At 50.7% G+C, this 13,367-nt stretch overlaps 1 protein-coding gene and 1 long non-coding RNA gene across 2 annotated transcripts; one reads left to right on the forward strand and one right to left on the reverse strand.

Annotated features, from left to right (window-relative positions):
• Positions 1–157: 157 nt before the first annotated feature.
• On the reverse strand, positions 158–4,966 carry LOC114628033. Its single transcript, XR_003712433.1, has 4 exons — positions 4,849–4,966; positions 4,669–4,730; positions 4,278–4,450; positions 158–289 (listed from the first exon to the last, which is right to left on the reverse strand). It is a non-coding gene; the product is annotated as an uncharacterized LOC114628033 (long non-coding RNA).
• Positions 426–3,782, forward strand: Il13 (interleukin 13). Its single transcript, XM_028775985.1, has 4 exons — positions 426–634; positions 1,912–1,965; positions 2,528–2,632; positions 2,944–3,782. Exons 1-4 carry the CDS (start codon positions 494–496, stop codon positions 3,040–3,042), a joined length of 399 nt encoding a protein of 132 aa, XP_028631818.1. The 5' UTR covers positions 426–493; the 3' UTR covers positions 3,043–3,782.
• Positions 4,967–13,367: the final 8,401 nt, after the last annotated feature.

Raw genomic sequence — 13,367 nt, forward strand, 5'->3', positions numbered from 1 at the left:
AAGAAAGAAAGAAAGAAAGAAAGAAAGAAAGAAAGAAAGAAAGAAAGCTTCCCCAATTCTCACAGCTAGTAGACTGATACTCACCTGCCCAGAGGCTGACAGGTACTTAGTGACCCAAAGGGGTCCGTATTGGGCCCAGGAGCTTGGGGCCGTCAGCAGGTGGAATTACTGGGGTGGAAGTTAGCTTTGCTGATGCCCACCGTGGAAATAAGCCACCTGGAACTTGGAAACTCTGTCCCAGACCCTTCTCGATAAATCCACTAAATCAGACTCTTTCCTTTAGAGGGCACTGGATTTTCCAAAAAAGAAAAAAAAAATTCAAGATGAGTAAAGATGTGGTTTTCAGATAATGCCCAACAAAGCAGAGACCAAGGGTGAGGCGTCATCACTTTGGTTTATAAAAGCTGCTTCAACAGGCTAAGGCCACAAGCCAGCAGCCTAGGCCAGCCCACAGTTCTACAGCTCCCTGGTTCTCTCACTGGCTCTGGGCTTCATGGCGCTCTGGGTGACTGCAGTTGTGGCTCTCGCTTGCCTTGGTGGTCTTGCTGCCCCAGGGCCAGTGCCGAGATCCACGTTTCCCCCTATGGCCCTTAGGGAGCTTATCGAGGAGCTGAACAACATCACACAAGACCAGGTGAGTAGCACACACAAGCCCTTCCCGGAAGAGGTCATGAGCGGACTGGGTCTGGGCCTGTGTGAATGACAGAAAAAGCCCCCAGTCCCTGGGCTCAAAAATGAGGAAGAAGAGCAGCTAGCTTGGGGGTGCAATCGTGTATGGACAGTGAAGGGTCCCCTCAAAGAAAAGACCTTTACAATAGGACAGGTTTAATCTAAGAAAGCCTGTGGAGGAAAGGGCTCTGGCTGGGGAAGCCAGACAGCTCTCAGACTGCTCATAGCCTAGGGATAGTTATGGGGACAGGGAAGGCTTGGGATGTTGGTCCGAAGCTTGCTAGGGGTAGTCAAAGAATGTTGAGCAAGAGGGTTAGGTGACCCTTATCTGATCTGATAATGACTGGCTAGTCATTATCAGGGGTCTGCAGGAGTGGTGGCCACTGTTTATCCAAAATGGAGGATTTTTTCAAAATGGCGTGGCCATGGCCAACAAATGGACCTTCCAGGGGTTAGCAGAGTCACTCAGGGCCTGGCCCCACTTCTATCAGCTCGGGACTCTTCCACAGAGGAAAACAGGGAAGAGTCAGCAGCTTCTAGAGCCGTTTGGCATCTGTCAACTGGATCTCCCATGCCATGTCCAACTGGATTTCCTAACCCCTGTCCCTGTCACAATTTCAGTCAGTGGGACAGAAGGATGCAGTAATCCCACTGGTAAATCAGCTTGCAGCGTCCGACCACTGACTATTGCCAAGCCTGGCGCTGGATGCTGTGTTATCTCTACTGACACCCCCAGGAAGGCACAGGGGTTTCCTTTTGTAAGGTCCAGGGAGGTTAATGTCAGATTCTAGTCTTTTAAGAATCACCTGAGCCCTCGTGTGTGTGTGTGTGTGTGTGTGTGTGTGTGTGTGTGTGTGCCCTAGCATAGTGTCTCATTCAGAGAAGAGAAAAGTGGTACAGTAGGCTCCCACTGCCTCACATCTGACTTGACTAGGTCAACAGCAGCCTCTCCCACCTCTCCTTTACCAAACCCCACTCTGGCCTTCTCTGTGGACCCCCATCCTCCTGCCCAGACTGTGGCAAGCTTCAGATAAGGCATTTCCCTTGCCAACAGCCACTCAGTTTCCCTCTTTTGGCTCCAGGATTCTAATTCCTGCCCCAGTCCTTGTGCAGACTGAATCCTGTTGAGGGGTTGTCAAGCTGGACTCTATGCTACCCTAAGGGTGCTTGTGGGCCTGGCCTGGCTGGGGTAGGTCTGTGACTCCTGCTGTCATTCTCCTCATGGTCTCTTTGTTTCTACAGACGCCCCTGTGCAACAGCAGCATGGTTTGGAGTGTGGACCTTGGAGCTGGCGGGGTAAGGAGCCTGGGCCGAGGGGATGTGGTGATGGCTAGCAGCTACCAGCTTCTTTTCTCTCAGCCCAATAGCTAGGGCTTTCCAAACAACCTTCAGAGATAGACATGCCTGGAATGTTGGAACTTTAGAAGTTGAGGCAGGAGGATTACCATGAGTTTGAGGCCAGCCTGGACTAAAGGCCTAGGCTACAGAAAGATATCCTGCCTCACAGAAATCAATTGAAAAAGTAAACTCTAACAGCAGTCCTCAACCTTCCTAACGATGAGACTCTTGAATACAGTTCCTCATGCTGTGCTGACTCTACAACCATAGAATTGTTTCGTTGCTCCTTCGTAACTGTACTTTTTGCTGTTCTTCTGGATTATGATGTAAATATCATATGCAAGATATCTGTTATGTGGTCCTCAAAGGGACCGAGACCCACAGGTTGAGAGCCACTGCTCTAGCAGCTATTCCCACATTCCCCATAATTTAGACTCCTCCTGGCACCCGTAACCCTGGCCAGTTCAACAGCCTTCCTGTGACCTGAGCCAGCCCTGACATCCGCCCTCTTCTCCCACAGTTCTGTGCAGCCCTGGATTCCCTGACCAACATCTCCAGTTGCAATGCCATTCACAGGACCCAGAGGATACTGAATGGCCTCTGTACCCGCAAGGCCCCTGCTAAGGTAAGGCCAGTTCCATCCTGGAGCCCACTCCTGCTAGTCCAGATAAACATCCTGTGTGTCCACTCAGGAGGGGGTCCACTGTGGCAGTAGGGACCCAGACTTAGAGAGTTACAGTGCTTGGGCTCAGGGGCTCCCAACTTTTACCTGAGCCTCAGCTTCCAAACTGTAAAGTAGAGGCAAAACCAGAACCCACCTGGCAGGGACTTTTGGGAGCATCGTAAGGGCCAGTCCCTGGAAAGCCCCCTGTTGAAAGCCAGCTGTCCTTGACCTTGGCATCCGGCTAATGGATGGGCCTCTCTGTTGTTTCACAGGTTTCCAGCCTCCCAGATACCAAAATTGAAGTAGCCCAGCTTATAACAAAACTGCTCAGCTACTCGAGGCAACTTTTTCGCCACGGCCCCTCCCACTGAGGAGAGACCAGCCCTGGACATCTCAGCCGTTGACATCTCAGTTGTGGACTCATTTTTCTTTCTCACATCAGACGTTGGTTGGGGGAGGCAGGGAGGAAGGTTGGGGAGGGATGAAGTTGCCTTAGCTTTGACCTCAGCCTGCACTGCCTGGCTAGTGCTAGGGTCTCAGCCTGGCAACCCGCCCAACTCCCCTCATCCCATCCCTACCGCAAACTGGAGCATGACAGTGAGTCCAGCCTGTGGCCTGGTCCACACAGGGCAACTGCGGCAGACTGCAGCTTGAGCACATTTCTTCTTGATCTTATTTATTATGGTTGTATGTTATTTAAATGAGTCTGTCAGTATCGGGCTGGGGGAAATGGTTTGCTGCCTATGCCCCTGGGGGGCTCTAGCATTGAAGCAGTGGGCTCTGGGGTCCCTGGCGATATTACTGTACACACAATTCTGCTACCTCACTGGAGCCTCCAGGTCTCACCACAGGCAGGAGACAGGAGGGAAGGCCAGAGCAACACTCCTATCTGCCAAGGCAGCAACTAGCCCTCAGCCATGAAATAACTTATTGTTTTGTTCTTTTATTTAAAGTATTAAATAGCTTAGCAAAGAGTTAATAATATATGGAAGGATGGCCTGTTACACTCAGGGTGATGTAGAGGGGATGGGGGAGGGTGGTAGGTTTGTCATTGAACAAGTTTTTCATTGACTGTCAAACTAGAAACCGGAAATAAAGATGGTGACAGATAGGCCTGCCTGCTTTTGCTGTCTTTTTTTGGGTCCTTGGGGATGCTGCCCTGTGGGCTCCAAACTGAGGAGCCCGATGTGAGGCAGGCTGCTCAACGGAGATCGGAGGAGCAAAGGGCAGGACCTGGGCTGAGGGAAAGTAAGGTCTCTGGTCTGTGGCAGACCGAGGAGATACGCCCCCTGTCTACTGTTGGTGAGCCAAGGGAGCTTAGGCCAGGAAATTGGGGTTCAAGGGGATGTCTGGGGCAGGCGGGGAACCTCTTGGGTATCTCCTGATGACTGGCCAGCTTTGTCTGCACCACCCACACAGTCTCAGGTCTCCCTTGGCACCCTGGGAGGCACAGTGAGGGTGAGGCTCGTCCAAGGCATATAATGCTGGGAGGAAATAAAGGCCACACTCTGCCTCCTCTTTCAAAAGTCACCTGCCTAAATGCATGGCTCTTCTCCAGAACACTGTCTGTTTGGATGTCCCCTGGTGATGAGACATTACGACTTACTTGATAGGGACAAGCTGTTCAGTTTCAGGAGTCCACTCATTGCTTTGTAAACCAGGTTGAATGGGTTGATATGTGGGTACTAGGGTAGACAGACAAGGCCATGGAAGACAGCACCTCAGAGCAGGTGGCCTGCCTCTCCCTTGCTGTCCCCCAAGCTGGAGTGGTGGGAACATCTGCACAAGGAAAAGCAGAAAGCCACTGAGAAGGGAGGGAAGCTTCCCCAGCAGGTGTGGGTGGGGGCAGGGACCACTCAAACTCTAAATGACAGCAGGAGCCCTCCTGGGGCAGGCCAGAATCTGAGAGATTCCAATACTCACAGCCCCGTATCAACCGAGCCAGAAGACGTGGCAGAGACTTAGCCAATGTGTGGGGAGTAGTCTTCCCTTCTTACCTCACTGCCAACAAAGAAGAGAGACAGAAGAGGCCAAGCCGTAGCACCAGGAGTCAGCTGCTCTGCAAGAAAGAGGGGATGTGTACAAAGAGGTCACATTTGTCTAAGGACCATCTGCGCTGGCACAGCACTAGCTACCCAGACTAAGGACTGCAAGACATGGTGGCAGACAGAACTTACAAAGGCAGGGAAGAGGATGTTCTCCTTCATCCTTCCTGCCGGGAGCACTGCTAGGAGCACTGCTGGGAACACTGCTGGAGAGTCAGGGGTGAGCAATGGTCTTCTTGCTTCCTTCTCTACGCATAGTCTAAAATCAAAGACTAGATGGACCTTGTTTGTTTGTTTGTTTGTTGTTTGAGACGGGGTTTCTCTCTGTGGCCCTTTCTATTCTGAAACTTGATATGTAGACCAGGCTGTCTTCAAACTCACATTCACCTGCCTCTACCTCCCCAGTGCTGATATTAAAGGTGTGTGCCATACTGACCAGCTTGGTTTGTTGTTTTAAAAAAAGGTGGTATGTATATGTGTGTGTGCCCATATATGTACATGTATGTGCATGTGTAAGTGTGCATGTGTAAGTGTGCATGTGTATGCATGTGTGTAACTATGTGAGCATATGTGTGTGCATAAGTGTATGCATATGTGTATGTGTGTGTATGAGTGTGTGTATGTGTACGTATGTATGTGACTATGTGTGCATATGTGTGTACGTGTGTGTGTGCATGTGTACATGTGTGTTTATGAATGTGTGTGAATGTGTGTGTATGTGTGTGTGCATGCATGTGTGTATTGTATAAGAAGCTAGAGGACAGTCTTGGGCGTTGTTCTTCAGGAGCAATCTACCTTGTCTCTGTATGTCTCTCACTGACTGGTCTAGAGCTTTCCTTATTAGGCCAAGCTGGCTGGTCAACAACCCCCCAAAGATCCTTTAGCCTCTGCCTCCCCAGCACTGAGGTTATGGCTGTGCACCCTCCTGCCTCTTCCTCATGCTGTAAGGCAAGCATTTTACTCACTGAACCATCTCTCCAGGCCCCAAAAACGATTCTTAAAAACAGACAATCATTGTCTGAACATTCCCTCATCATGATAATGTCATCTCTACCTTGGTCCCCTCTAGCTGACCAAGGTCAGCCTGTCTGTCTGAAATCAGGGCGATGGTTCAGGGGATAAAAACACGTGCTGTACAAGTCTGACGACCAAAGTTCAATGCCTTGAACTTCCAGACATGGGGGAGCAACCGGAATGTCAGCATTCTTATATACAGGAGATGGAGACAGGAGGATTGCCCTGAAACTTGTGGGACAGCTGGCCCTCAAAAAACAGGGAGAGACAGGGCAGAGAAGTGGCTCAGAGCCATCTGGTTAAGAGCACTGGCTAATCTTCCAGAGACCCTAGGTTTAATGCCTAGCCCTCACCCATATGGTGGCTCACAACTGACTTTGACTCTAGCCCCAGAGGATCTGATGCCCTCTTCTGGCCTCCACGGGTACTTCACACACATGGTGCACAGAGGTATACATGCAGACAAACCCTTATCACGTAAGATAAGAAAATAAAATCTCAACTGGGCATGGTGGTGCACACCTTTAGTGTCAGCACTCAGAAGACAGAGTTTGTGAGTTTGAGGTCAGCCTGATCTACAAAGTGAGTTCCACAACATCCAAGGATGTTATATAGGAAACCGTGTCTTGAAACCCATTCCACCACCCCCCAAAAATCTCAAAAACAAAAAGAGAAAAGGTCAAAAGTAAAAGCCAAAAGTTGTCCTTTGACCTCCATCCACATGTATGGAGTGGCACGGGTGCACATACAGTTAGATATTTATTTGTGTACACACAGACACACACAGAGAGAGACACACAAGAGACACATGCACATAGACACAGACACACATACACAAACACATACAGACACACACAGACACACACACATTTTTTAAATGGAGGACACACACACACACACACACACACACACACACACACACATTTTTTAAATGAAGGAGGGCTCTCTTCCAGTCCAGTTCAAAAAAGAGCCTTCACTCTACAAGATGCATATGGAGCCATTCCAGGTCTCACCACTAGGGGTCCACAGCTAGTCGTATCCTCATCCAGTCCACCGCGCCAATCCTTCACACTTCTACACTGTGCCTCAGGCAGAGCGGGGACCTGAGGTCCTCAATAGGGAGCACTGGGCCCTTCAGGGACAAAGGATGCCTTACACTGCCACAAGACAAAGCTGTTAAAGCTGACAGCAAGGAGGTGGCCCAGTAGGAGCAGGAGCAGGAGGGAGAAGCAGGAGAAATTTAACTTTGGAGCATCGCTTGACTCTAGGTCCTAGAGGGACCATAGGACATCTGGGAAGCTACTGGGCATTTTCTCCCATATGCAAAGGAACCTCTCAGCAAGGCCAGAGACAGGGGAGCTGAGGAGAGCTGAGAGCCCCTGGTGAGTAGGAGACAGAGCTGGTCAGGTCGTGGGGTGAGCTGCCCCTCAGCACCCCAGGCTCAGGAGGTTTCACTGAAGGCGAGAGGGACGGGGGCGGGGGGCTCAGGTGAGAAATGAGACTCAGTTTCCGTTGAACTCCACAGCAAACAAACACTTCTGCTACTCAGGCAAGGTGTTGAAAACACAGTCACTTCAGGGGTTTCTCTGAGGCCAGTCCCTGAGGTGCTTGGTATGAAGAGGAGCTGTGCAAAGGACTGGGCCTATGTCTAGCCTATTGTTTGAGGACAGCTAGGTGGACGGGACTAATCAAGTCATCCACTGTCACAGTTACGCTACAGCCGCGCTTTGCCCCGTGCAGGCGGCTGGTCAGTGGGTACCAGGCTCTGCTCTGTTTCTCTCTTCTGAGATGGTAGCAGGTGAAGCTGGCCATGCACCAGGCTGAGTGTCCTGGCCGTGGGAAACCCCGGTTGTGTGGTCCAGCACTTTAGGCTGGTCAGGCCTAGAGCTGTGTCCACAATCATCCTCCCCCACACTGCCCCCTCTCACTGTCAAAACTAAAAGTCACGAGGCCCCATTATCTTCATTCATTTCTCGGCTCCACCCAAAAGCGACAAGAGCGCATGGCTTGCAACGAACTTTCCCAGATCAACTGATTTCTCGGCAGCCAGGGAGGGCCCCATGACGAAGCCACTCGAAATCCCAGAAGCAATTTTCTACTTACGACCTCACTTTCTGTTGCTCTCTCTTCCTCCCCCTCCACAGTGCCATCTCGAGTGGAAAGTGATCCCCTCACAGAGGGCCTAAGAAACGCCCCCAGCCCTGCCCTGTCTGGGCTGCTGTGTGGTCAGAGGTGACGCAGGCACTGAAATTAAATATAGCAGATCTCGTCACCTCCGCTCTGAGCATCACGGCAGACCAATGTGGGGGGGCTGCGCCATTCTTCCTGTATCCCTTGTGCGGCGGCAGCCCTAGTGGGGGCAGCAGCTCTTGTGTCTCCCGCAGGCCGGATCTGTAGATCTGTGATCCCTACCCCTACCCAGACCCACTCTTCAGGAGTTCCAGGGATATCAGGGAGGGAAAAGCAACTCCTCATCTATTTACTCTTCCATGTTCTCATCCCTGCTACATACTTTTAAAATAATGAATGTACATCCATTCCCCAGTCTGGCTAGGGGCAAAACCAGATTTAATATAGAAAAGCAGCACATTCTCGAGGTCCATGGAAGGGAAGGATCAGGACTTGGGCTGGAGACAGGACAGCATCCTAAGACCCTCAGCGCTTTCAGGAAAGGATCTGGTCTGGGAAGTCACAATTATAGCCCAGCCATCTCCTCTCCTGGGCCTCCAGGCCTTCAGATCCTCTGTGGGAAGTGAAGACACAGGTGGGAAATGTACCAGGGGATTGCTCATTAGCTCTGAGTCTAAGGCTGCAGTGACAGATGGTCCTGAGGATAGATGAGAGTAGCTCTCCCCCACACCCCCGTCTGATGAGAAAGCGTCCTTGGCATCTCAGGGAACAGAGAATCCCAGGGCCACACAGTCTCTTGTTCACACATCCTCTTCTCTAGTGCATGGACTTGGGTGGGGTCCTCTCTGTGTCTGTGATCATGGTTCCTTATCTGGACCTTTCGAAGACATAGGCAGACATGCAGCCAAAGGCTCATGGCAAGAACTCAGGGTTAAATCAACTCCGGCTTTAAGTTCCATGGTGTCCATGATTGAAGAACTTGTTACTTGGGCTTAGTCTCAGATGCCACTCTGAGGCAGAGCTCCACCTATCCACTCATCTGTCCATCCATCCACTCTTCCATCCATCCATCCATCCATCCATCCATCCGCAAGGATTCACTGCAGCCTTACCAGGTACCACTGATCTGTATCATAAGCACAGTAAAGTCACATCCAGTGACACAGCAGAGCAGAGCAACAGCACAGAGGTGCCAGGCACCTCGAAAGCCACAGAGGTGAGAAGCTGGCCAGTGGTTGGGGCAGAACACAGGAAGCCAAGAGCACCTCACTCATGAGATGGGTGAAAACAGAGGTCTGGCTGGCTGGCTAGATTCTGTGTGAGAGAAGCTCTTTGCATTAGGAGGAACAAAGCATCAGATTTGAGTACTTGGAACAGCCCAAGTCTTGACCAGACAGACGCATATGAGGCCTAACTCCAGCACTCAGGAGGTGGGAGTAGGAGGAACAGCAGTTTGAAGGCTGTGAGAAAGACCCAAGACCTCGAGGCCAGGCCATATCTGAATCAAATTTATGCAGAGCCATTCTGGCTGCAAAAGACAGGGCCAGGGAAACTGCTCACCAGGTTCCTGTAGAGTCCCGTGTGGGAAAGGATAGCAGTAGAGGGGCAAGAGACAGTCTAATTCTGGAGAGATGTGTGTGCAATATATGTGCAAATTATATATTTATACTTTATCCTATAAAGTAAACATGCATACGATATCTACTGCACGCTAATACATACATGCAGTTTGTATGATTTCTATGTTTGTGTGTGAATGTCTGTGTGCAACATGTAGAGGCAGATGAGAAGGTCAAGTGTCCCCTCTTCTGAAGGTCAAGTGTCCCCCTCTTCTGAAGACAGTGTGTCTCACGGAGTCTGGAGCTAGGCTGACAGCCAGTGAGCCAGTCATTCTCCTGTTCCTATTCTCCACAGTGAGGGGGTTACATGCATGTGAGGCCATGTTGGCTTTTTTTTATGTGGGTGCTGGGGACCTGAACTCAGATCCGCATGCTTGCTCAGCAAGCTCTCCGACCCTAAAGACATCCTCCCAGCCGTATATTTAAATGCATTACCCACACACACTTTTCTGCAGAGCTTCACGCGTTAGCCACGTCTCTACCACTGAGCTCTACCTCTGAGCCCCACATCAACGTTTTTGGCTTTGTTTTGTTTTTTGAGACAACGTAGCCCCTGGCTGTTCTGGAGCTTGCTCTGTAGACCAGGCTGGCCTTGAACTCACAGAGATCCTCCTGCCTCTGTTGCCCAAGTACTGGTACTAAAGGCATGAGCCACCATGCCTTGCCCCTCGAATCAGTTTTTTAAAAAAAAAAAATCTTTAAATTTTTAGAAAGTATATATGTGTGTGCAATGCCCCCAGGAGGCCAGGAGAGGGCGTCAGATTCCCCCAGAGCTGGAGCCACAGGTAGTTGAAAGTCATCTGCTGTGGGTGCTGGGAACCTAACTGGGCCTTCTGCAAGCACAGTACAGACTCATAACTGCCGAGCCACCCCCACCCTCTAAGAGATTTATTATGAAAATGTCAAATATTTACAAAAGTACCCCTGAGGTATGTATCCATTACCCAGCCTCAGTGGTGAGCGTATGAGGGCCGGTTTTGTCTCATCCCTACTTTTCTTACTCTCCTACTGACAAGGACTAGATCCAGAATCCAGGTGAGAGGAGAAGCCGGGGTGGGCTGGAGGCAGCCGGGTGGGCTGGAGGCACTATGTGTGGGGAAGCTGAGCTCCAGTAGCCATCAAAGCTGAATTGTGGACACCACGTTCCTCCCTGGAGCATAGCACGGCCCGGCCGCCCTAAGGCCACAGCACAGCGCCTACATCACCTAGGACCTCCCAGCTTTCCACCGTTCCCACTGCACAGAGAAGCCACTTTGCTGATGTCACCATTTTATCAATCCATCACCCTTATCTCCTGTTACCTCCCACCGGCCACAGTGATCATGACCCTCACTTCTGCTTCTTGAGACTCTCACTTCCTGGGGTTCTGATCCTGCCTGTGCCGGGCTCCTGGTCAGGCCTCCTACCCCTCTTCCGGTATTACTGGAGGGTAGTGGCTCACTTCTTCTCCCCCTTGCCTCTCTCAGCCCAGTGTAACTCTGTCTACGGAAATGCCTCCATGCCCAGAGCCTCAGTGGCCCCTCAGCTCAGCACTGCTGGCCTCCGAGCATATCTCACACCTTCTAAACTGGCATCTCCCAGAATGGCCAGAAGCCCCCTGAGCCAGAGACCTGGGTCACCTGCAGCTGACTCCTCAGTCAGCACAGTGCTCACTTGACATGAGTGGTGATCCATCCGTGCTCCCACCACTGCTGCTGGTGATGATCACAGCTGGGTTTGGGGTTGTTTTATGTTTTTCTTTCAAACATTGTATGCTTATGTTTTTTTTTCCTAATGTGCCAGATACCACATCAACACTTGACACTTAGTTCCACACATAATTTTCTCACACCCCTTTTCTACCGTGAGCCGGTTTTACTGGGATACCCAGACAGAATCACTTTCCCAAAGCCACTCAGAAAGGGGTCTGGAGCTAGAGTTCAGAGATGGCTGACTCCAAGTCTTTCTTTGTGTGTGCATATGCATGTGTGTTCATATTCATGTGTGTATAATACGTGTGTATATGCATCTGTGTTTAGATATGTGTGTATAAATCTGTGTGCATATGTATGTGTATATAGACGTATGTGCATACACATGTGTGTATAGATGTGTGTGCATACCCACATGTGTATAGATATGTGTATAGACGTGCACATATGCATGTGTATATACATGCATGTGTATATAGACGTGTGTGCGTATGTGTATGTATAGATGTCTGTGGAAGTCAGAGGACAACTTGCAGGGAGGGAGTCAGTTACTCCTTCCGCTGTGTGGGCCCTGAGGATTGAACTCAGGTCATCAGATTTTGATCTACTGAGTCACCTCACTGGAGCCCTGTCTCCAGGTCTCAACTCTGACATGACACTGCTAAGCTGCTCAAAGCCATGGGGCTCCTTCCCACTCTCACGCTCTGGCCTCTGTCAAGGAAACTGCAGATTCTAACTGCCCATCCATCCATCCGTTCTCCCTTCCTGACACCCTGTTCTTCCTCTAGGGCTTCATAGACACCACACTGGCCCTTCCACAGGCTGCCTTTTGCCTGGGTCTGGCATCCAGCCCCACAATGCCAGCCCCAGCTTCTAGGCTCTGAGGAGCTAGAAGGGTCACTTTCCTCAGCTGCAGGGAGAGAAGGGAAGGCAAGCCTGGACTTGGGCAAGCAGGCTGTGGGGATGGCCAGCCAGGTCTAAGGACCCAGTGGTTTTGCTTGGTTCCTTTTTCCTTCAATGGTGCATGTGACACTGTGGTTGACTGTTCCTAGCGGCATGTCTGAGCATCCGCTGAAGTGACTGTGTATGGGGATGGTTTCTCCAGAGAGCTATGCACAGCAGAAGGAAGGCAACACTGTCCTCCTCACCTGGTGGGCTATGAGGACACCAAGTTTCCTTCTGGAATGACTTGGCAGGTTGAAAGGTCATCATGGCTGCATCTCAGCATCAACACCACCCAAGCCTCAGAGCCCGAGGTGCAGTGTGTGCCCACTCCTACAGCCACCTGTATCTGCCTCCTGTCACTGAATAAAGTGCCCATGACGTGTCAGTTAGCTTCTGCCACAATCCAGGTCCATAAATCTAAGGATTGAAGACCCAACACTGAAACTCCTTAGAAACAAGTGTGGGGGCCCAAAGCTCGAATGTCTGCACTTGAGTACTATAGTCATTCAGCCAACCAAGTACTCTGGCACAACACCCACTGTGTGCAGGGTGCTTACCTACACACAGCTTAGTACTTAAAACAACCTCACAAGACAAGTACAACTGTCTCTCCTCAGTTTGGGGACTGTGGCTGAGGGTATGCCCAAAGTCACATGAGAGGACACAGAACAGTCAGATCTGACAAGCAGTGGGGGGCCTAGAGTCTTTTCTCTTAGTCATGTGGCAATCATATACCACGATGACACGGGCCAAGCACTTTCCATGGATCTCAGACTTGCGGCTCGCAGAGGGGGAGGTACACAGCTTCCTCTTCAGTGTGTGGAAACCGGGTCCCAGAGTGAATGACCCTCCCATGGTCATAGGCACAAGGAACTGCCTCTGGATTCCACACTCTGCTGCACAAAACTGCTCAGTGGCTCTCAGCTTACGAAGGGCAGGGGTTGGTCTGTGACAGTCACTTGCCTGTCCTGTCCCTCCACTGACCACAACTAACACTCTTCATCTCAGGCAGGGCAAGCACCAACTTTTCCAACATTTGCCTCATCTGCTCCATTCCCAGCATCTGTCACTTGGGGCAGTGTAGACCATCCTTCTACTCTTTGGGAAGACTTGTTGGAGTATGGAACTGTTCAGACTCTTTTCTCTAACCTCATTCAAACATTGAAACAAGCAAGACAAACCGAACTTTGCTTCTGAGCAGAGTTCCCACACTTTATCCCTTTCTGACTCGTCATCTTCCCACAGAGCTCCC

Source organism: Grammomys surdaster, unplaced genomic scaffold, assembly GCF_004785775.1.
Source record: "Grammomys surdaster isolate TR1022 unplaced genomic scaffold, NIH_TR_1.0 262, whole genome shotgun sequence".
NCBI lineage: Eukaryota > Metazoa > Chordata > Mammalia > Rodentia > Muridae > Grammomys > Grammomys surdaster.